The sequence below is a fragment of the Phascolarctos cinereus genome, unplaced genomic scaffold, assembly GCF_003287225.1.
Source record: "Phascolarctos cinereus isolate Bilbo 61053 unplaced genomic scaffold, phaCin_HiC Scaffold_7;HRSCAF=346, whole genome shotgun sequence".
Taxonomy (NCBI): domain Eukaryota; kingdom Metazoa; phylum Chordata; class Mammalia; order Diprotodontia; family Phascolarctidae; genus Phascolarctos; species Phascolarctos cinereus.
Window position 1 is genome coordinate 8,738,977 of NW_027556180.1, and position 24,866 is coordinate 8,763,842.

General features: G+C 42.1%; 1 protein-coding gene across 6 annotated transcripts in view; it reads right to left on the minus strand.

Moving 5' to 3' along the window:
- Nucleotides 1-226: 226 nt before the first annotated feature.
- Nucleotides 227-24,866, minus strand: part of LPP (LIM domain containing preferred translocation partner in lipoma) — a 709,534-nt gene continuing 684,894 nt past the window's right edge. For all 6 annotated transcript variants that reach the window (XM_020989038.2, XM_020989040.2, XM_078147348.1 and 3 more), the window contains 2 exons: nt 20,225-20,345; nt 227-16,577 (listed from right to left, as the gene is read on the minus strand). In XM_020989038.2, coding sequence (XP_020844697.1) covers nt 16,449-16,577; nt 20,225-20,345 — 250 coding nt within the window. In that variant the 3' untranslated portion in view covers nt 227-16,448. The remainder of the gene's footprint in view (nt 16,578-20,224; nt 20,346-24,866) is intronic.

The window sequence follows — 24,866 nt, forward strand, 5'->3', positions numbered from 1 at the left end:
AGTTGGGGTCCCGTTCCCCTTAGTACAGTCATGTGTTCTTACCTGAAGAGCGGCTGGAGCTTAGTGACCAGAAATCTGCCGAAGTCAGGCAGATGGCACTGAACTCTGACCCCTTCCTTAGATGTCCGTCACAATAGCAGGGGCCCAAAGAATTCTTCCTAATGAAGGTATCATGAGAGCTAGAAATGGAGACCACTCAATTGAAAAGAATTTCTCACAACAAGAATGAAGATTTACTAATGAGTTTATTGGATTTCTAAATGTAATCAAGCAATTTCTATTCTTCTGCAGAAAAAAAAGCATCTGATATTTGCATATTCTCTTCTTACACAACATTTGAAAAAAGAACATAACTGCTAGAGATAATTAAAAGAAGAGGGCAGAGAGGAAAATACATTTCGACACAATCGAATAATGCAAAATAAAAGAATACTGAAAACACATGCTTAGAACAGTTTTATTCTCCTATTGTCAGAGGTAACCATGTGAACTATTCTGCATATGTCAGAAACTTCGATGAAATACACAAGTGTAATTAGCTGAGAGCAGAAAAGAAAATGGAAATCTATGGCCTAGGACAGGGGTTCTTAACCTGTTTTGTATTATAGATAGCTTTGGCAGTCTGGTGAAGCTTACAAACCCCTTCTGGAAATGTCTTATTTTGGAAATTCATAATTAAAGGAAATGCTAAATATTAGTTAGAGAAAATGAAGATGTGCTTTTTTCCCCATCCAAGTTCACAGACCTTCTGAGATCTATTGAAGGACCCCAGGTTAAGAACTCTTGTTCTAGGAATTCTGTGATTCTATCAACATTACACAATTGAATCAATGATTACAGGATAGATTTGTGTATAAAAATGAACAGATGGCTTGCCCTGAATCAGTTAGCGTAAGATTACCTGTGCTGGGCCTTTCATAGTATTCAATTCATAGTAACTAAATTGGCCTAGAAAAATGCACCTCTCTTTTCAGACCATCCCTTGGGTCACTCTGTCATAAGCTACCTATTTACCTTAGAAGGAAAGAGTCTGGTTTTGTCAGTAGCAAGCAAAATGACTTTTGGACATAGTTCAAGATGTTAGAGGCCCATTGTGTACATGAGCCACCCTTAACTTTCCACTCAAGGCCACAGAAGAAAAATCAATCCCAAATATTCCATAAGGGATGATTTTGCCAACACTGCATACATAGACAGCCTTTGGCTGGTCAGACATATTATCAAATGTGGCCAAGCTAAGGACGGTGGAAGACATGAGTTCTATGGATATGTGTTGTGGAGGGGATGTCTTTTAAACCAAGGGCACCTCTTCCTTGTCCTAAGTATCAAATTTAGGAAAGCTTGTCAGGCTACCCTAGTGAGAAGAATTCAAAAAATGCTCATTCTCTTGGGTGAAAGACTTAGTGGTTCTCTGTGAAACCCTTGCACAAAATAAGCCCTGAGTTAGCTAGATTGGAGCAGCTGGAGCTCTTGGCACATTAAAAAGAAAGACAATGTGGAGTTACCCCTATGACACAGAAGACTTCTTTCACTGGGTGCTTTTGTGGGGAAAAAGCAGGGGGTGGGGTGGGGATTTGTGGTTGAAAGCCTATTAAAAATCTTTGTCAGGGAGAGGGAAGAGAAAGTGAGACAGAGTTAGAAATCACCACCCCTCCACCTCTGAAATTGGTTAGCTTCAGTGCCTGGCACATGATTTAATAAATGATCATTAACTGATTGATATTAGAATCCTACTAAAGCACAAGAAGAGAAAGATAACATTAAGCAGGTTTTGGCAAACAAGACTTTTTACTTGGTTTCAATAGTATGAACCACATGGAAATGTATTCCTATCATGCCTTCCCTGCAATATTTGTCCAATGATATAGGAGTTACCTCAGTCTGGTCCCCTCATTTCCCAAGAACTAGAAGGGTCCCCTATAGCTGCTCATGGGGGCAACAAGGGAAGGCACAGGGTGGCCTGTCTGCTGCTGTCTCTTTGGACAGAAGCTGTTTCTTTCATCAGCCACAGGGCTGGGGAAACATTTCCATGAACAAGTGAGCTGAGTGGGCTGGTTCGACTGTTTTCAGGAAGCACAATGAGAGCCCACTGAGGATCTGGCATAGACATTTGGCACCCTGAACCTGCAAAAACAGGAGCCAAGCCTGTTCGGCAGTTGTGCTCAAACATTACCCTGAGAGATAAGAGAGGAGGAGAAACATTGACAACTCGAATATACAACAATTTAGTGTCTGGGTTTTTTTTAAACACCCATTGATTGACCACTTGTTTCTCTTAGGAGCCTTAGTCATGACTAATTATTGGAAGCATTCACTGCCTTTGAGTATAGGACTGGGAAACTCTGGAATTTCTCCCCATCCAGGAGGAAAAATAATAAGGAACTCTATTTGTCAGCAAGCCCCAACTCCACTGGAGAGGTAATGTTTGAGACAAATGTCTTGCTTCCATTTGGCACCATTAAAAAAAAAAAAAGAACTCAACCACCTTCTGTTTGTGGCTGTACATTTGGCATGGCTATACGGTGGGACTTTGGCTATGTCTACAAAGTATTTGGCTGGTACTTTAAGTGTCTACAAAAACACCTGAGGAACTCCGAAGTTTCTCAGAATAGGCACTTTTAAAAAGGCAGTCAATCAATCAAAGAGGAAGGCTAATAAAGGTATATTTAGGAATCATCTTCTCACTTTGCTAATGTGTAAGCTTCAGCAGAAGATCACGGATACGAGTCGTTCTTGCAAATAGGACCCAGTCATCCAATGGCTGTATCCCAGCTCAGCAGCTACACCAGAGCTATTGTGGGAAGGCAGTTGCAAAGCTGCTGGGGAGGTGACAGCTTTGTGGAAGGTGACAACGAAGGAGGAGAGAAGCCTACGGTGCAGGCCAGGAACAAGCCCCAGGCCGCGAGCTGTCCTGCTGCGCAAACTGCAAGATTAATTTCCTGGAACTCTACACAGCCTCTGTGCCCCGACAAAGACTCCATTAGTCTAAGCCTCTAATGCTGCTTCCTCTTCCTCCCATAATTGCACACATTCCCATTGTGAACAGGAGAAAGAAGCCCCATGTTGATCAAAGTAATAGCCTAGCTCAGGACAAGAAACAAAACAACGACAAAAATCCCTTGCTGGGAAGAACACAGACATGAGGAATACTCTCCCCTCCCCTACCTATGTCTCTAAAACTCCAGTCCTGCCTCCTGCTCTGACTGATAATGAAATGCTTCACATAAAAGTTACAAACTTAAGTTGAAGACTCTGTCCAGGGGCATGCTCTTCTGGTTCTCAAACAGAAGTCACACAAAAGAACAAGGACGCCATCTTCGTCTCTGATTCTACATCTCATCCTCCATGTATCTGCTGATTGGTACTAAATGGCTCCCATTTAAATGTCTACCAATATTAGACAAAAAAAGGACAAAATTGCATTCAAAGAATTAAAAATGAATTATACAGAGGGCAATGGAGAGGCATGTGGCCAGAGGGAGCAGGCTGACATCTAACCAATGAGGGATCTCCAAGAAGAACAGGAGTCAAAGATGCCATCCATTGGATGCCACGGGAAGAATGATAGGGAAAAATAAAGGATGGCTGCCCTGTGGCAAGAGCAAGGGATGAGCTCAGAAGTGGATAGAAAGACAGCATGCCACACTGGAAACTTCCCAATATCAGGAGAAAGCCAGAAAGTCCTCCAGTACCTTGGGAGCACCCCTAACTTATCCCGTCTGTAAAATGAGGGGCCTCAGAGATTCTTTGCAGTTTTATATCCATGATACTATAACACTTTGACTGTGAGATATCCTAATTTCTTTAGTCTGGGCATTTCACCTGATTTGGGGGCATGGCTTTACTTTGGTACCAAGTGAAGTCTGGTTCTAAGGCACATTCTCTTTTTGATAATGTTTGTAATCAAGTTTAGGTCAGCTTGATACACTAGGTATGTGTTGATAGAATTAAAAATAATAGAAATATTATTTTATTTATTAAAGTTACAATGTGATATCTCCATTGTTGATGGCCAAACTATTACTTACCTTCTTTTGCCCCTTGACACCTAAACCAGAGGAACTTGGCAGGATTCACAAGAACATGGAGACTTAAGGTCTTCTCCCACTCCCAGTTTACACTTGCCAAGTGGCAGGCACTGCTGGCCACTGAGAAGTGAAAGGCAAGTGGACAATGTGTTCTGATATTTATGAACTCTGGGCTGGCAGAAATAAAGTAGGTCCTTCCACAATCTCCAAACCAGTTCATAAATGAAGTTTAAATGCTATGGCAAGAGGAGTTATTCAGCCTTAAGAGTTATCTCCAGTGTAGGAGATGGGGAGGGCAGGGCAGCTATTATACCCATGCTGCTGCACATGGCAAAGCAGACATCAGGCCTAACAGCAGCACAATGCATCAATAATAATAGCCCAAGAATAGTTTCCTACCCTTTTCCTAACAGATAGAAATAAAAAGAGAGAATCAAGCAGCAGAGATAAATACCTTCATCTCCTCCCCCACCTCAAATTGCTTTGGCATATTTTAAGAGACAAATGGCTCCACACAAAATTTAAATAGCTTTTCTTTTCCTTTTTGGCAGCCACAAGAAATGGGTCAGGTCTAGAAATTATTAATTTCCCAGCTTGAAAAACCCAAGTGTTTAAAGTAAAATTTCTTTCTTGAAGTATTGGCTTTCTTAGAAGTAGTCTTGAGAGAGAGAGAAAGAGAAAGAGAGAGAGAGACTGACAGAGACAAAGAAAGAGAGACAGGTAAGATGGGGGGAGACCAGATTTGTTGGTCAGAGTGGAGAAAGAGTGAGATATTAATGACACCCTTTGGTTTTGACATTAAAAAGCTAGTATTTGCTTTAGCCTTCCATCTCTGTTTTCCCCACCCCTTAAAGAAAAAAATAACACACTTCATGGCCCTTTTATTCCAACCAATTAGAAACCATGTGCCCCCAAAGTTAAGTCCTTGAAGTTGTATAGCAAGTCACTATTCAAATGTCTCCCTTTCCTCTTTCTGACTGAGGCGTGAGGGTAGGGATTAAGCATTCAATCTAATGTAACTCTGTACTGTCTTATTCCATTTTGATGACCACAGAAGTCATCTAATTAAAGTGGAAGGAAGGTGCCAATCTCCAGGGATGATGGCAGTGCCAAATTCAAGTCATTTGTTTTTCCTTTTGGGATCTTGAGTGTCCTACCACTGGGTATTGCTTAGAGAAGAGAGGGAGGGAGTGTGGGCCTTCCATCACTGAGCTTTTCTCACAACTGGGCTTGCCTAAGTAATCAGGTTGAAACTAGCTTGGTGAATGACATAGGGGGAAAGCCTGCAAAGTAAAAATCCTTCAAAAGCCAGACAGAAATGGTCAGCATCCAAGCCCCTTGTACTCACAACGATGCTCATTGATGGGGCTTCTGGTTCTAGACTGAACATTAGTGGAGAGAGAATATCTTTGCACCATTCTATGATGGCAGCTGAAAGGGCAGGGGAGCCCTGTATACCTACCCCCAAGCCTAGAAAGCACCTCAATGTGGAGTCATTCCTTTCCAGTTAATACCACACGTAATAGCTGTCAGGAATACAAACAGGAACGGCCAGGTGAGAATCTCTGAAGAAGTGTGGCCTCCATCTTGTGGGCAAGACTTGTCTGGACACTGGGACTGAGTGGTGGCCCAGGGCATGTTATCCCTCTGTCCCATGAAGAAGCTGCATTAAATTTGGGAATGCTTCCTTCTCCATCTAATGGCTTAAATCTTAGGAATGTGAGAAAGGAAGGGCAGGGAAGGAATCTGGTATCTCCTAGCACCATCTTTTTAAAGGAGATTAATTTTCCACAATACTGTCTTTTGCTACAAGCTTTTCCTTTCCTATCGCAGGAGATTATGCTCCCTGACAATAACCTTACCTAACATTGCTCAAGGTTATCATTAGTAGGTCAGTTAGCTGGAGTGGGTTGTGCTTGGGTTAGCTCCTGGAGGGCGGGTGGTATAGGGGAAGGGCACATTAAACCACAAGACAGTTGTCAGAATACTTTGTCTTTAAAAAAATAGTAACAAAAAAATCTCCAAATTCCACAAACTCCCTAAGTCTATTTTTGTTAGAATGGCTAGAGGTGTTTTTTTTTTTAAAACATCAGCTAAAAATCATAATGCTGAAAAATATAAACATTTGTCAGGCAGGAGTAAAGTACATGGGAGAAAAGAAAGAGGTGGAGGTGTGACATTGTGATAACCTCTGCTGTACAGACCTAACCATCTTTATTGTAAAGGGGAAATCAAGGCGCACTGATTGAGAGACAGGTATATTTTAGAGTACAAGGGCCTTCTGCTTTGAATTTTCTATGAGAATCCAGATTTCCCAAAAAGAAAGAATCCTTCTAACTAAAGAGTTCCAGGTTTTTCAGAAAGAATACCTTTCATCAGAACATGTGTCCAGATATTTGGTTTAGGAAAAATAGTCCCCAAACATGTAGTGGCCCAGTGGGCTGGTTAGGTTTGCTGGATTCACTGGAGAAGCAGCTTAGGATGAATCATAATAATGCATCATTTTCAGTCTAGCTCTGAACCTTTCTCCTCTACTGAAGTACTGTCCCCAGCCATCAAAACATTGTAGAAGACTCATGGAATTCTTCAATTCCATGGAATAAATGCTTTGGGAGGCCCTGCCAAGCAAGAAAGGCTTTGAGTGCAAATCTTGCAAGAGACTACATGTCACTTCTTTAATAAGAATCTATGTGCACACAGTGAGTCCTCAATGGGATGCCTGAAGGGTGAACTTCTCAGGCCAAAGAAACTCTCAGAGTTCATCTACCAAGACAAGGAAAGGATGCAACCTATACCAGCAGAGAGACCCCTCAAAACAAGCAAATCACAGATCTGAGAAGTCTACAAATAGACAGACTTCATCTGGATGTCTCATTATTACTCCCCATTGGGGTGGTCACTTACATGTGCCTCTGGCAGCTTGCTCTCTCTTCTGCATAGAAGGAGATGGAAAAGTTGGAGACTGTCTCTGGTAACATTGACTTCCCTGGGCTAGGGAGAGGTGGACATCCACACACATTCATTGCTGTGGCTCCAGAATCTAACAGCAAACTGAACAGAGCAACACGATTAAGTCAGGCCAACTTTTAATATACGGGAGATCAGCCAATGGCCTTGTGACCTAATGTCATATGCATACTGTTCCTGAATTAAGGCATTTGGCTCATTTAGTTCTCCACCTTTCAGTGGTATCTGCTCTTTTCTTCATTTCAAGCCTTCAGGATGTTTTCCAGGTATTGGGAGAGGCAATGGTTATGGCCTGGTAGTGGAGAAGATTAGTAAGGAAATATAGGATCATAGCTCATCAATAAAAAGGTAGAATGGACCTTCAAGGTCATTTAGGGAACCTCATCCTTGTAGGGCCAGTATGAGTGTCTGAGGTCTCATGCAACCTTCTCTAAAGGCATTGCCCAAATATCAGGCAGCTTCCTAGTTACAAGCCTTGATGCTTTGTTAAGAGGTAATCCACTTTTACTGAGTACAGGCAGATGCTGAGGTCCTGTACAGTGCCTAACACAGTGCTAGGCACAAAGCAGGCACTTCTGAGAATAGCAGCATCTCAGTTCTGGAAGAGATCTCAGGAGCAATTTAGTCTAATCCATACCTAACTGTGAATCTCTTTTGCATCAAACCTGACAAAATAGTAACTGGCATCTGTAAAATAACTACTGCGAAGTGAACCCACCTCCCCCTGAGAGAGCCAATTGTTTTGGTTAGATGTAATTAGAATGCTTTTCTTCACACTGAGCTGAAATCTCTGCCTCTGGGGTTTTCATTTGGTGCCATTAGGTGAGTAAGGGAAGGAAGGAAGGGAGGAAAGAAGGGAGGAAGGGAGGGAGGAAGGGAGGAAGGAAGGGAGGGAGGAAGGGAGGAAAGATTCAAGGAATCTTGCCCAAGCCTATTCTCCTAAGATGTTTACAACAAGGAGGCATCTGCTCGAGAGGCCAGGAGAAGAAATTGATGCTATTACTTCAGACTGCTCAGGGGTTTACAGCTTAGCCTGTTGCATGTTACAGAGTCCTTACTCCATACTTCTTGAGTTGAGTTGTATATATGAAAGAGATGCACAAAGGAAAGACTGTGTGCATTACAAAAGGATTAGCCGCAGGTTTCCTTTAAATAAGAGTCTCCCTGGCATATTTAAATGTTTTCAGATAATTAAATGCCTGTTGGGGGCAAAGACCCTCAGAGTGTTTGAAGGCAATGCCAACTGAAGATGAATCAGAAAAGAAGAGAAAAGCCAGGATCCTCAAATCCCATGGTTGGAAGGGATGGACCTCAGAGGTTGTCTCATCCAAATTATTTCTAAAATTAGATCATAGCTACGTGGGAAAATATCATCAGATTAAAAACAAACTCTGTACATGAAAACTTCTTATTAAGGAAGGCACAGAGCCATACGTAGGCATTTCTCTTTGACTCTGGGAGGGACATGAGACATGTTCACATGTCTATCCTTGAAGGCATTTGCCTGAGGCTCAGTTAAGAAGTTGCAAATTTAGGTTATTGTTTCCAATGCTTGTGAACCTGCTTTATGCACAAATTGTGCTCCTGAACATAGCAATAGAATGGAAGGCTCTTGAGGGCAGGAGTTTTGGTTTTTTGCTTTTCTTTGTCTTCCCAGTGCTGAACATAGAGTAAGCCCTTAATAAATGTCTGTCCAAGGAAGCAGACTTGTGATTTCAAATAGCACATTCCATAGGCTAGCTCAAAAGGATGGGGTTAAGATAGGGCTAAGATCTGAGCAGAAGCCTGAAAACACCTTAATCAAATGGGATGAAGGACATCCACGAAGATTAACTTTAAGGGACCACACAATGTCATGGTTTAATACCTTTATAGAACATGAAGTGATAAAACCCCCTCCTATTCTTGTCCCTTTTACAAGTAGCTAGTGTGTTACCTTACAAGATTGTGGACTAAACTATAATGTGCCTGAGGCCTTGGAAATGCAAGTTCATCATAACACAGCATCCAGGCTTGTCAGGGATGAAAGGGCTTCATTCTATTCATTCACATCATAAGAGATAGAAGTGAAGTCTTGGAAAACAGTGATTGATAGACTCCCATCCAATCATGGCCATGCCTCTTGGACAAAGCCTATTGAGGTGATTCCCTTCTCCAGGTGCAAGTCAGAGACAGCGTTGTTAAATATGCACTTATTAATCACCATCCACTATAAGTCAAATCTGAGGAAGGCCCCCATGGCTGTGTTGCATGGGGGCAATAGCATTACTCATGATGCCTATCCTCTGTCTCCCCCAAGCCCAGGACATGTATCAAACCTAAGCTCCTTGAGGGCAGGGGCTAGATTTGTTCTTGTTTGTTGCCGTTTTCCCCCAATTTTGTTTTTATATCTCTAGCCCTTGGCACCAATACGCACTAATAAAAGCTCACAGAAATAAATTGAATTACTGAAATCTAGGTTCATTTCCAAGAGTACCATAGGACTCTTGGCCGTCTGACATGACTGTAGCCTGACCTCCCAAACAAAAGAAAGCTCAATCGACTCTCTGTAATCATGCGCCATATAGGAGTAAAAGGAAAGAAGTCCAAATGAGAAGGAAATGAGGTATCTCACTGGCTTTCCCCAGCAAGGATGCTGACCAAGAGCTTGGATGAGCCATTGTGGAGGAACAGCCAGGCTGGCACTATACTTTATCCAAATGAAAACATAACCCTCAAATCTTTTGATGATAAAATCTGATTTTTTTTTTCCCTCTTGAGTTGCTTTGGTAAACTGCAAGCCTATAATCTGTCATCTAAGAAAAACTTGGGAGCTGACACCATTTCCTAGCTCCTAGTTGGAACGAGGCCACACATCGAGTGTTTTGACTACTCCCGTTTAATATTAGTGTCATATGTAAAAGGCTGATTTGCAACAAAAATCTGGGAGGACGATCACTTGTCCTCTCCATGAAAGTTAGAATGATCATATCCCAAAGGAGCAAAATGTTTTCTCACCCCACAGTCTAGTTGATTTTAGTTGATATTTCAAAAATAAAATTCCCTCTTTTCAAACTTGTCTGGTTTTTTTTTTCAAACACCTTGCACACCAGTGCTCAGATAACAGCTTCCATTGGGAAAGGATAAAATTAAGCATACTACAGGCAGGGCCACGTACTATGACCTGAGACTGCAGGGATGATGATTCAGTAAATAAATGGAAGACAATATTGTCTGTATTACCTTCCTTTTATGGGTGAGATTTCCTGATCCATCTTCCACAAAGAAAGCATTTCTTCAAACTTGTAGAATATTGGGAGGCCATATGTCCTTTTGTGTATTTGTCATCTCCCCATTATGGGTGGGGGTATCTCAATATTAATGGTAATGACAAATATATGTCATTTGTTCATTCATTCATTCATTCATTCATTCATTCATTTTTCTTAAAGATGGTAAGTCTCCTTAGATTGTGAGCTCCTTAAGGGAAAGGACAACATTGCGTGTGTGTGTGTTTCTTTGTACCCCCAGGGCTTGGCACACTAGCTGGGATACAGTAAGCGTTTAATAAATGCGTGTTGAGTGATTAACTGACCACCCACTGGACTGAGGGCCTGTGCAATCAGTATCTTTGACAGGCCCTGTAATGGAAAAGGAGTGAGCCCCAGCCTTGAGAAGGAGAAGGCCATGACTGGTGTATTGCATTTGATCAAATGTGTCCAACTGTTAGTCACCCAAGACTGCTTCTTACCCCCAAAGCCCATCTGTTGAATACCAGTAATCTCCCAGTGTCACATATTGCATGAAAATCTCCACGGCAGCTTGCTGAAAGGGAAACACCAAGACCTCCAATAGACCCAGGCAGGTCATAGCATCTGCCCAATGGCGACTTGGACACTTCAAGTGGCACAACAGAAGTCAGAAAGACTGTGTGTGCTTGGAAGAGAAAATGGGCCATGGAAATATCAAGAATGGAAAAAGAAAAGAGATGGTCAGCTGATGTGAATTAGGGGAAATCTCAATACTCATCAAAGAAGAGCAAGGCCTCGAGTCGGCTGGGTGACTCGTCTACGGACAAGTTTTGAAAATACAAGGATAAGGACTATAGGATGGGATAGGGCTTTGAGAGGGACAAAGAAAGCACCAGTGGCAATGAACTCACACTTTCATGCACATAGTAAGGTAAAGGAAAGGCCTCGACGAAACTCTACATTACAGAAAAGAAACAATTTCTATTTACTCACAGCAGTTTCTACCTGAAGATGGAAAAAGTCTAGAAATACAATTCCCACCAGGGGGTGGTGGTGGAGAATCTTATTCCACTGATACATGAAATAAATACCTTGAACTGAAACATCCACAGCCTTACCTTACCCCTGCTCATTCTCATGATTCCCAACTTAGCTGTGGCATTAATTTCACTTCTCCATTAAATGTCATAGGATGTCCAGAGACGATGTTCCAAATGGAGATGCTTAATAGAAGTCAGAGGCCACAAGTGTGAAGTGTTTGTCTTTATTATCATCATGGCTGACTAATCCCAGAATGAGGGCAAACCACAAATGCTCACCCCAGGCCATAAATCCTCCTTTGTGTTCTCACATGTTCCTTATGATTTAGAGATTAACAAGACACTTCCTGATTCATGAGACTTGGCCAAAAGCTGTGCAAGAGGGACAGACTTAAGAGGAAAGAAACACGATGAGATTCTGCCAAAGTGAAAGAGCCCTTTACATTTCTGAATTTTGCTCTTGTCTTTCTAATGAATTTATTTTTGGTCTTGCAACATTTTCCTGCTCTCACAAATTCATCGGTTGGGTTGTCAAATCAGTTCCTTAACTGAAAATAAGGTGAAAATTAACCTTATCTCTTCGATCTTTTCCATTAAAAGTTCACCAAGAGCTCTGCCCTTCTGATTTGCTACTGGTATATTCTACAGGGTCATATCCTTTCCAGCAGGCTTCTCCCCCACTCCCAAAGTCCAAATGTCTAAAATGGGTGCACATGGAACACTCTGTCATATTTCATTGGCAACACACATGTACCATAGCTCCAGGCAACAGATGGGTGAGCAATTGTTTAGATGACAAATGTGCAATACTAAGGTAGAAGAGAAATATTTCTAGAAATGCCTTTAAAAAAAAGAAAGAAAAAGAAAACATGCCTTAACAAGCCAGAAGGAAAGGCATGAGGCTGGGAGGTCACATTGGTGTTTCCCTGACCTCAGTAGTGGCTGCCAACATTTCCCTAACACTCTTCACAACTCAATAATGGAGGAATGATGGGGCCATTGACACAGAAACTGACATAGTCAAGATCGCTACACTGTATTCCCAAGAAAGAACACTGCTTTCCCTTGTAGGTTCAGGTTAATAGGATTTTGACTAACTAAGAAAGCCAGAGCCAGTCAGGAAGTTCTGCTGTCCAAGTTTCCATTATATTCTTGCTTCCTTTCTTTACTGTCAGCCCACAGGCACCTGAAGTAAATGCCTTCTCCTTGCACCTCATCCTTTGAGAATTACAAAAAATTCAACTAGAAACTTTGAATGTCAACCACAAATCATAAGCAGCATCCTTCTTGGCTAGAAGATATTTCTAGTGTTAATAATTTTATACCAGTTATCTTTAAGGGATTGATTTGGATTAGTTCAGCTTCTCTCCCTCCTCCTCTGACACACATACATACATACACACAAATACCACGACAACACATTAATAACATAGGAAAGAAAGGAAAAAAGCCAGAGCTTGGTGTTTTAAAGAAACAGAGTTCTCAGTACTTTGTCTTAGGTTGGAATGTACAAATGACTTTTATCTGTTAAAGGGGAGGCCCACTACCAGATGAGTCCTCATATCCACTGGGCACGTACTGGGACTTCAAACAATTAAGAATTCTCATAAAAATATTTTCATCTGCATAGCACACAATGCACCACATTTTTTTTAAAAATTTTGTCCATGTCTCCCAGGCTTCAAAATTTTACCCGATATAAACAACATGAACTGATTAAAGCCAAATATATTTCTTAAACATTCCAGTCCATAGAATATCTGGGATCATCTATCTCTTCCCTTGCTAATATGTTTATAAGTAAATAAGGACAGTATTCTTTTTTTTTAAGACAGAATATAATCCTACCCTTAAGGCTATATTATTTTTATACATCATGATATAGACAAAATTTTGTGCAACTCAATCAGAAAGACCCATGGTGGTGAAGTTGTCATTCATAATATGAAATAATTGCTGTCAAAGACAAAGAAGGAAAATAAAATCAGACTAAAATGAACAAACACCTGGAATAAGCTAATTTAAAATCCTTTATATTTCTTGTGAAATATTTCTTGTGAAAGGATACACACATGCATACACACACACACACACACACACACACAAACTCTAAATATTTCTGTGTCATGAAAAGTGTGCACATTTATCATTAGAAAAGTCTAAGAAAGTCTATATTAAAAACAGATTTACTTTTATAATCTTTGGCAAAGATATATGAGGTTAGGTGATAAATACACTGTAAAGATTGTGAGAAAGGAGTCCTGTGCTGGTACCCAAGAGTCATGCTGTGGGGCTGGGGGCCAGGAAACCTGGTTTTCAGAAGGCCTGCATATGAGTGTGGGAACATTTAATTCCAGTGGGACCTGCTGAAGAGGGCCAGCATCCACTTGCTCTCTTTCCAATTAGCATAAATAGATGCATGTAGTCTTTGTTTTTGGACGATCATGACTCCGGGTGGGGGGGAAGTGTCAGCTTTGTCACTTACAAAAGAGAAAGCTCATTGCTCACTGAGGCAGCCTCTTTGCTTTTTGACATAAGGAGAATATTTTGCCACTGACATACTCACTGAAAAATATGCTATGAAATCTATGTCAGTATGTAACTCTTGATTACCCCCCCATCTACTAATAATCAGTGCTGAAGGCAGTCTGGCTTTCCATTAGGCTTAATCCTGAGAGTTTGGTTATTGCCACTGTATTCAAAACTCATCCTGCTGCCCCAAGGTGGTCAAAGTCCACCCGAGTTCCTATTGCCCAAACTGTGAGGTCCATGCTGTAAGGGGCAGACGATGGAGCACTGAGGTATGAGGGGTGGTGTTATGAAGACAGTGGCCGTTGATAGCTCTACATCTGGTGGGGCCTCTTGAACCCTGTATTATGATGCCAGCTAGCAAGCAAACTCAAAATTAACTCAGAGAAGTTGTAGTGACTCATCGCCAAGCAAAGTCTCTGAAGAATAGGCTGAAAGATTGACTATTCTCACAGATTTCAGAAGGTTCCCATTAGAATAGAATTCATTTGCAGAGCATACTGAGTATTCTTGAGGCAGGGCTGAGAATTCCAGCTATGACAATCAGAAAAAGTAGTAGGACTCATCTCTCAGCATGGAGGGATAAGCCTTTAAAATTTACTTTTTTAAATTTCAGATCTTAGGGATAGAATTTAGAACTTTTGTTTTTAATTTCTTAAAATATGACAAAGAGGGGGAAAAAAGCATGAAAATGGAGCTTGTTTGTAGAGAAGTAATGCTTATGAAGAGAGCCAGGGGGCTGTAGAGGGTTAGCCTTGGAGTGCAGATGACCTGGGTTCAGAAAGTCCTGCTTCTGATACCCCATAGTGAGACCCTGGGAAATTCCCAATCTCTTATCCAAACATCTCAGGGTCACAGTCAACGCTTTAAGACTGAAAGTGAAAGACCAGGGGTTGATATGTGTCAGGAACCATCCCACAAAAAGACCATCATGACAAGCTACCTCTGTGGCAGTGGATGAATACCAGACTGTATGACCCACACACCAAATCTCCATTTTGTCCATGACACAGAAAAGGCAAGGCTCTGCCTTTGACTGAAACATTTTAAGTCCAAGGTCTTCTTTTCCAATTAAAAACCAAATTGTCTTTAGCCAATGGGTTTTGCTGGAGCAAGCACTATGGGGTTAAGTCCTTTGGTTCTTATATAGGAAAATAAAATACATACATATTCATGTGTATATATATATATATATATATATATATATATATACATATACACACACACACATATGCATATGTGTGTGTGTGTATATACATGTATTTTTTAATCTTATATATTTTGCGCATTTTTATTTTTTTCTTTCACTGAAAGTGACTTCCTTGGCATATGAAGAAGAAATGCTTCAACCACTGGATAAAAATGAGTTTTTAATGAAAGCTAAGACTACCCTCATAGAAAGTTAATGCTCTCGCTTGCTCTTTCTTTTCTTATTGAAATTGATCAACCCACATTTGACAACCATTTGGAGTCCTGGTTTGCAATTATCAGAGCAAATTTAGGATGCCAGAAAATGCCTTGTGGCCTTGAGAGGAGGCCGATGTGGTTCATTGTAGATGGTTGTGGAGGAGGGGGAATGGTGGCATTTCTCTAGATGAAAGGTTCAGTGTGGGAAGAGTTAAATTCCCCTAGGCTGTCTTGGAAAGGGTATTGTGGATAAACAGGACTGTCCTAATTGGGGGTAAAAAAAGAATGCTAAGGTGTAACACAAACCTAGCTCAAACTATCTGAAAGCCCTTTGGGTCTCCTGTCTCCATTTTGCAGTGAGATGCTCGATTTCTTTTTGGGAAATCAGGGAAGCTATGTCAATTCCCTTGAGACATCTATCAACCACTGAAAATCTGTGAGAAAACCCAGGTAGTGCTGGACCAGCTGGACTGGCTCTCTGGCCATTTTAAACGGCCTAGTCAATGACCACTACAGCTTTAGCCTGATGGATGCCAGAGGTCATACCCAAACCAGGCTTTGGCTATGTAATATATTAGTTACATTCTTTGTACTCTAGTGAAAAATCATTTGTGATTTCTTTCAAGGCACATGACTGGTTTTAGAGTTCTAGTAAAACACAAACACATCATTTCCTATATACATAAACAGAGTGTCTAGCCTTGCTGAGAACCAGCTACGAGAAGCCAGCACCCTTTCTCAAGGGGCTGGTGCATTCATACTCGATATCCTAGAAGCTGGCATCCCCACTGAATAAATCCTCAGCAACAGTAAAATACTAGGCTATAAAAAGCTGTTCAACCAGAAGGCGAGTCAGGCAAATGCAAGAATGAAAAGTTACAGGAATGAAGAAGTGAAAGGGATGGATGAGAAGCATTCATGTGCTTGAGTGAAGTCCTTGCACAGAAAGGTCAGCCAGGACCCAACCTCGTGACCTGGGTTGTGTTGTGCTTCTGGTGCGATCTACCAACAAGCAAGCCAATTCAGTGTGCTTTCCAGGAGAGGGGGATAGGAAAAAGAAGGTCAAAAACAGGCCCACCGGCAAAGGTGGCTGCTCCTTTCATTTCCTGCTCTTTCTACCCCTACAATGGGGCCATGCTCAACTGCAAAGTGAACCCTCCGAGACATGCCCCCCCAAGCCCTGCCCTCTTCCCACCCTTCCTTCCCTACACCCTCCCCCAATCAGATACAATGGGCATCAGCAATTCTCAGAGGTCAGTGCTGGCCTTGGCAGTCAGGACGCGGATGCGGGCTGAGTTGCAGGTCTTGCAGAGGATATGTCCATCCAATGGGTAGCAGCCCTGATTGTCTCCTTCAGACAGCAGGCCACCACAATCCTAAGAGAAAAGAACACAGGAAAGAGCAAGGAATAAGAGAATAAAGGGGAGGTAAAGGAAGAAAATAAGCACTTATTAAGCACCTACGATGTGCAAAGCACTTTGGTAGATATATTATTTTATTCTTGCAACAACCCTGAGAGGTAGATGCTGTCATTATCTTCATTTTACAGTTGAGGAAATTGAGGCAGGCAGAGTTACCCAGCGTCATACAGCTAGTAAATTCATGAGGTTGGATTTGAACATAGGTCTTTCTGACTACAGGCCCAGAGCCCAATTCCCTGTGCCATTTAGCTGCTTCAAGGAAGGGTGAGGACATCTCTGGCCTGAGGTCACTGGGGCTTCCCAATGGAGAAACAGGACCAGCATAGGTCGGGCTGGATGGGACCATTTAAGCCTAAGTTTCTGAGGTCTTGTGAAGGCCCCGGCCTATAGATAGAGAGGCAGTCCATTTGGTGCCCTCTGGTCTGGTTAGAAACGAATCCATCGGCAGGAATTCTGCTACTAAGAGAGTATATTCCAAGCATTTTGCAAAAGTTTGGGCACTAAACCAATCTTAGTGATGAGAATGAAGAAGATGATGATGATACCTAAAATAAACAGCAAAAAGAATAAAAGCGGGAGGGGGCATTGATTTTTTTCAAACAAACTCAACTGTAGAGGATGAGGGAGGAGGGGAGATTCAGGCTGGGGCAAAGGAGCTCAATGGAAGCAGAGCTTCAATGGGAAGGAGGAACGCTGTCATGCAGCATCTTAGTTTTACTAATTATTCTCCTTCACAAGGTGCTAACTTCAGTTGTTTCTGCACTTCTAAATGACTGAACACACTTGTAGCATCCTCTAACCTTTGGTGCCCAGGGGAGAGGTCCCAGTCACCCTCCCCTAGTTAGAACTTTGGCAATCCTGGCTCCTGACTTTATAATGGTCAGAGAGGAAGAAGGTAATGAGAGAGTGGGGTACTGGCTGTTAGAAAGGCCTGAGTTTCATTCCCACTGAAAACACTGTAGACTCTGTGCAAGGGTTTTTTTTTTCCTTGAGTTTCAGTTTTTTCTTCTCTAAAACGGGGTGCCTTGATCACACCTATCTCACAGCATGGTAGAGAGGCTCCAATGAGCTAATGTCTGTACATCAACTTGAAAACTTTACTTAAAGGCATATAAGAATATTTACTGCTATCTTATGAAGATGGATGAGACTATGTTAGCTTGGTATTCTGTGCAAATATAAAGCAGAGAAAGGTAAGGTTGCTGATGTGTTGTTCATGGCCTCATCCATCACACCCTTCTCGCCGCCTCCTCAATGACATTCTGACTGCTCACAGATGAGGGGGATAGAGACACTAGACAGTCCAATGATTTCTGTCCAGCTCACCAGGAAGCAGCATCCATAGCAACAGGGATAACTCACTATCCCAGGCAACCATGGAGTGGGAACCCAAGGGACTGGCTTCCCACCACCAGGCCTTTGCCCTTCCTCTCAGTTTAGGGAGTTGTCTGGAGGAAGACAAGAAATGGGATTCAGTTTAAGCTTTTAGAAAGCCCATAAATAAATTAACTCACTCTCTCTATGACGATACCATTTCCCTGGCAAGGCAGAGAAGAGCAGAGGGGAACCTGCCAATAGGGAGGATTCTCTTCATTTAATCCAGTTTTGAATAAAGAGAGATGATGCTGTTGACATGTGTGGGAAGAAGGGATTTGAAGTAAATGCTGGGGGCAGCATCGCTGAGAAGAAAAATCGTAGAGAACAGATTTGCAGCTGGTGGTGACGTCAGAGGTCACCCAGTCCCAACTCCTCATTTTCCACAGGAGGAAATTGAGACTTGGCAAGGCAAAGGGATTTGTGGTCCCTTCCAGTTAAGAGGTGGGGTCCCTGGGGTCTGCACCAGGATCATCCACTCCACAGATGAGGGGCTGGGAGGATTGTGGTCAACCTCAGCTTTGTCACGTGCTGTGGTAAACACTCTTGTGCCCTCTCTGATCCCAGCACCTTCTTCTGGAAAGTGAGGATAACAACTACACCTGCCTTTCACCTCTCCTGCAGGGTTGCTGGGAAGCCTCTCTGAGATAAGGCAAGTGACATCCCTACTTGAAGGGGGCAGCCCCTCACAAGGGCTGAGTTCTTGCTTATGAGATGAGAAAACCTACAAATTGTGGAAATGGTACATTGACCTCCTGGACAGCCTGGTTTCTTTGGGGCTTTTTTCCTAGACAAGAAGCCTAAATCTATCTGTTTGCAGCACTGATCCATTGTTACTGGTTCAGCCTTTTTCCACATGACAATCCTTTAAATACCTGCAGAGTAGTCCTGTCCTTTGTCCACTCCTCCACCTCCAACCCTTCTAAGTCTTATCCTAGCTAAACTTTCTGCATCTTTTCAATTGAACTCAAGACCCATCACCATCTTGGCTGCCATCCCCTCGATGGTCTCCAACTTGTTTAATATTTCCTCAAACTGTGGTGCCTAGAACCGATTATAATATTCAGCTGAGGGGTAATGAGACCAGAATACAGTAGTACAATTCCCTTCTTATTTCTGGTTGCTCTGCTTCTCAGGGGGGCCCAACGTAGCATTAACTCTTTTGGCCGTGGTTCACCATTGCCTCATACTGGACATGATGTCCCCCCAAACCTCCAGGTATTGCCCATACAAAGGTCTGTCCTGTGGATGGATGCAGGATTCGGTTGCTTCTGCTTGGTCTCATTGGGCCGGGGGGGCATTATAGAAAGGGAGAAGTGTATTTAAATCAAGGGAAGGCTACATGCTTTAAAAAATATATAAGGAATCCCTCAAGCATGATCTTTGCTGCCCTTGTGCTGAGAAAGTTCTAAGCTGAAACACTTCCGTTTGATTAAGGCTGTCCCCAAATAGCATGGGGCACTTTGGAAGATAGTGAGCTTTGTCACTGGAAATACTCAAAGAGAACTCAGAGGAGTCCCTTAACCTCTCTATTTATAAATGTTGTTATTATTATTATTATTATCATTATTACTCTATTCTTTAACAGGTACAGGTTGCACTGGATGACCTCTGAGGTCTCATGCATCTATTTGGAGTTCCTGTGATTCTACGATTTTAGCATCATTATATAAAAAGCTGACCATGAGTCACTCAGCTGTCAAAGTCCCAGGACCTTGTGCTGTTGCCTCTGATTGGCCTTTCACATAATCAGAGCTGGCATGAATAGATATGGTATTTTTGCTTTTCAAAGAACTTTAAATATGTTGCCTCACTTGATCCTCACAAAAACTGTGTGAAGTAGATGCTATGATGCCCATTTTACAGATAAGGGCACTGAAGCTGAGAGAGAATGAAATAGTTTCTTGGGGTTTCACAGCTAATAAATTCTGAAGTAAGTTTCAAAATTTGAATTCATGCCTTCCTGACTCTACTTCTAACACTTTACCCATTCTGCCACCAAGCTGTCTCTTCCACCTAACAAATACCTCTGTGACTCAGCACTGTTAGTCCCATCCTCACTCCCTCTCCCCCTACCAAAAAAAAAAAGTTTTGCCTGTGAAAACTAGACTTGCTGAGAGCAGCTGGACCATGACAGGCAGCTAAGGACTCATAGAGCAATGGGTTTTGGCTTTGAAGTCTTTATACTTGTGGAACTTAGGCTCTCCTGGCCTGGCTGGCCTACATACCTCACATCGGTAGCACTGAACATGGAAATCCCGATCCAAGGCCACGATACGGACAGTCTCCTCCTGGCCTGGGGCAGGCATGATTGGCTCCTTGCACACAGAGCATCGAGGAGCAAATTTCCTGGAAAAAAAAATAAGAAAGTGACTTTCATTAGAAGGTTTGCACAGAGAGCTCCAGGGAAGAGGCAAAGAGAGATGTGGGAATGAAGGAAAATCGTTTGGCTCAAGTCTGAAGCCTGGCTATGATTCATAGGACCGTTAAGATTTGATCATCTTCCAGTACTACAAGAACCTGGTCTCAACAATGTGCAATTCGACCTAACAGTGATGTACTGGATGCTACGGTGTGCAAGAAGAGAAGCAAATGGCAAACCACTCTGCTGTCTTTGCCAAAATAAAACCAAACAAAAATCGAACCAGGGATGGTATGGTCAATGGGGTCACAAAGGGTTAGACACAACTGAAAATCCAAAAAACAACTATCCAAAGACCAGTCCTAGGTGAGGATGAAAAATGCTATCTGTCCTGGCCTCAAGGACCTTACAGTCACAAAGGAGTTCATGTGCTTCTGCCTTCATGTTACCCTTTCACATTCTAAGCAAAAACTTTCAGAAATAGTGTCTTGGACTAAAATACTAACCTGTTTTTTGGCAAGGCAATTGGCGTTAAGTGGCTTGCCCAGGGTCATACAGCTAGGAAGTGTCAAGTATCTTAAAATAATAATCTGAATGATGGCATATAGGGTCTTTTCCAACTGCAAAACTTGGTGATTATCCGATTCTCCAGTGAGTGTGGCAAGAAGTCCCTACCTTATTCATCAATGATCAGTGATCTTCTTTCTGTACTCAAGGAAGAGCAGTCATGAGAATGTGACTATCAATTGGCATTGATGTTGCCATATTTTAGCCAACCTACTATTTTGGATCATCAACGGGGTTAAAGCTCAAAAGGTCCTTCCTGTGTTGTCAGGATCAATGAGAATGTACGGAAAGCCTCGTCAGTCCTTAAGGCACTACACAAATAGTAGCCATTAGCCAACAATTGGTAAGTCTCGTTGATTCTATCTTCACAATGCATCTCCCTTCCATGCCCTTCTCTCCCTTCATGGCCCCCACCTAGTTCAGGAGCTCTTTCCTGCCCTCTTAGAAGAGCCTTCTGGTTAGCTTCCCTGTCTCTAGTCAATCTTCCCTATAGTTGACAAGTTGGTATTCCTGAAGCACATATCTGCTCATGTCACCCCTATGCTCAAAGTATCAGTGGTTCCATTTTGCCTCTAAAATTTACTTTTTTCAAAAACATACCTTTGACATTTAGAGATATTTAAAATCTGGATCCAATCTCCCCTTTCCTTCCTCGTATTTTAGGGGCCAAGCAAATAAACTTACTTTCTGTTTTCAAATTGCAATACTCCCTCTTTCACCTCCAAGTCTTTGCATAAGCCATTCCTCCATGCCCGAAATATTTTTCTTCTTCACTTCTACCTTTGACTTGAACGCTCCCATCAAGATTAATCTAAAGTGCCAACAGAGCTCAGGAAGGACATAAGGCCCTTCTTGCCCTCTCTGCCTCAGTGTTCTCCTCCAACCTCTCTGGGTTCCTTATTTACCTGTATATAATTTATATTGATTTGTTGGCGTATATGCTATTTCCTCCAAAGCAAAATTCAATCTCCTTGAGGTCATGGGCTGTTTCATCTTTGTCTCCGCATCTACAATGCCTGGTGCTTTAATAGATGTTTGTTGAATTGAATTACTAATTAGTTAGGATACTTCACCAGGTAGCAGAATATTTCTCTAGGATGAACAAACATCCAAACTTGCCACCGCCCTCTAGGGCTCCTCCGTGGTCTGCTCCTTGGTTCTCTATGTTCTTTGGTCTTACCCAAGAATACCCATGGGGAGTACCATTATGCCTCCTGCCACATCCCACCCAATCAGAATGGCCATTGCCCGGTATTCCTCAAATCCCAGCAACACATGCACAGAGACCTGAATAACTGGTCTAATGGGACACAGGAAACCATGAACAAGCATATCTATGCCTCATGACCAACTCCAGCCTCTCATAGATCCTAGATGTGTTGATCTTGTTTCCAAACTGATAATTTGCCTCTTGAAAATTTGAAGAGGAAAATCTATTGATATTTATTATGAAACATAAGTACAGAAAGGGGGCGGGGAGGAGTATAATATGCTTGGGTTCTTCTACTGTTCCTGAGCTGATAGGTTATTTTTCAGAAGCATGAAAGCCTTAATGAGGAAGCTTACTTTATTTAAAAAAAATTTAATAAGTACAAGGAAGAAAAGCCTTTTCTTTCTAGAAATTAATCGAGTCCTGTATGGCAGGAAAGACTTGAGTCAGGTGACAATGACTCTTGCCTTCTTATAGACATGGAAGAGAACTGAAGAGATCAAAGAAATGCCAGGTATACTTAGACTCAGCTCCCCAGCTTTCCAGTGTAACATCTCAGGATCAGCAGGATTGAAAATATGTGTAGAGTGAGCCTGAGAGCCATACTGGCCTCTCACATTTGCACGGCAGTGAATTGTTTTCAAAGCACTTTCACATACACTCTATAAACATATACACGCATGAACGTGGTTGGCAGTGCACATGAGGCATCTGTAGTGCTGAAATCTACCACAAATAGTGGCATCAGGAGTGATCAATTGATGCCTTAAAAAGAAGCCCTAAAAGCCTGTGGTACAAATTCAGGAGTTGTGAGAATAGACAGAATGCAGGATGAATGCAGGAAGTTTACATCCTTCCTTGAGGAAAAATCATTTGCCCTACACTTTTGACCCTATGTCTTCCTTTTGTCTTCTACAGACTCATATGGCAACACCCTAATTCAGACATCCATCATTTCTTACATCGACTCTTGAAATAAGTTGCTAGTTGGTCTCCTTTCATCCTATCTTTCCTGTCTCCAATTCACCTTCAATGAAAACACCATAGGAATCTTCTGACAGATTGAGTGGGACCATGGTACTTCCTTACTCAAAAATCGTCCACGTCTTCAAACTATTTCTAGGGGAAAATGCCTACTCATCAGTCTGGCATTTAAAGCCCTTGAAAATCCTGTTCCAACTTTCTGTTTCCAAATACATTTTGTATTACTCCCCCACTCATGCCCTATGTGTGCCACTCAAATGTCTATTTGCTGTGCCCAGAAGTCAGCATTCAGTCTCCTGTCTCCTTTGTTTTTCACAAGGTGATCCATGTCTGAAATCCACTTCCTGCTTTCCTTGGTCCCCAAGAATTCAAACTTAGAGGTTGTCTAGTACAACCCAAACTGGGAAAGAATCCTAAATCTAATATACTAGACAAGAGGTAAGGAATCCTTCAGTACCTTTTTAGCTCAATTCAGGGGCCATATCATTTATTAAGCACCTATTATTCCAGGCATGTGCTAAGCAGTTTAGAAATATGACCTCATTTGATCCAAGGGAAACCTTCTTTGGTCTATCCATCCTCTATTCTCCTTGTACCATACACATGCCCAAGATGCCCTCAGGGGAATGTAATTTCCTTAAAGATAGAAACATTTTTTTTTCTCTTTACGTCTCTAGCCCTCAGCACATAGTAGGAACTTAATATGACTCAATCATAATCTTCCATTAACACTCCCCCAAAAATCTATCTATCCACCTGGAAGTTTGCTTCTTGTTATTTTAACATATTAGAGGTAGCTATTCTCAGAAAAACTCTGTGGTTACAATTCATGGCTACAAATGCATTAAGCTTTGAAAAGCGGGTTTTAGAATCTGATTTATAGCTTGAATAGAGCCTGAAAGTCATCTACTACAATTCCTTTATTTTATAGAGGAAGAAACAGAGCTGCAGAATGGGCCATTGCCTTGGCCAAGCTCCTGCATGTAGGAGAAGGTAATACTAGGGCTCAAAGGGAACTTGCAGACCAACTGTTCTAATTGGCTCATTTTGTAAATGGGGGAGTCAAGGCCCACAAAAGTTACTTGGCCAGAGTGACACAAGGACCTTGGTCCCCTAAGTAATTTCAGAACTACTTCCATTGCACCAAGCTGGTCTGAGACATCTCTCCAGGTTTAAGCATTGGCCTTGAACCTTATGTAAGAACACACAATGTTGAGGAAAGAAAGGGGGTGAAATACTTGAAGTCACAAAAGGAGAGATAACATATAGCAAGAGTTTGTAAGGTTAAATCCAGCTAAGGAAAATCACTGGAAGGAGAATCCAAGACAAGAACCCAGAAAGAAAATGCATAATAAAGACATAAAGGCCCCCCAAGGGAAGGCCTACTGTCAGATCCATTCAAAGGTAAGATTAGAAAGTGTTCAGGAACTCTAAACCCTGAACTCCCCACCTCCCAGAAATGCATTATGCTTCCCTCTGAACAGAAGTAGCTAGGTGCCACAGTTGATAGAGGGCTGGGCCTGGAGTCAGGAAGGCTTGAATTGAAATCCAGCCTCAGACACTCACTAGCTGTGGGACCCTCGGCAAATCGTTTAACCTGTTTGCCTCAGTTTCCTCATCTGTAAAATAGGGATAACAACAGTATACCAATTCACAGAGTTGTTGTAAAGCTGAAATGAGAGAATAATTGTAAAGCACTTAGCAGAGTGCGTGGCATGTAGTAAGCATTAAATAAATATTTGTTTCT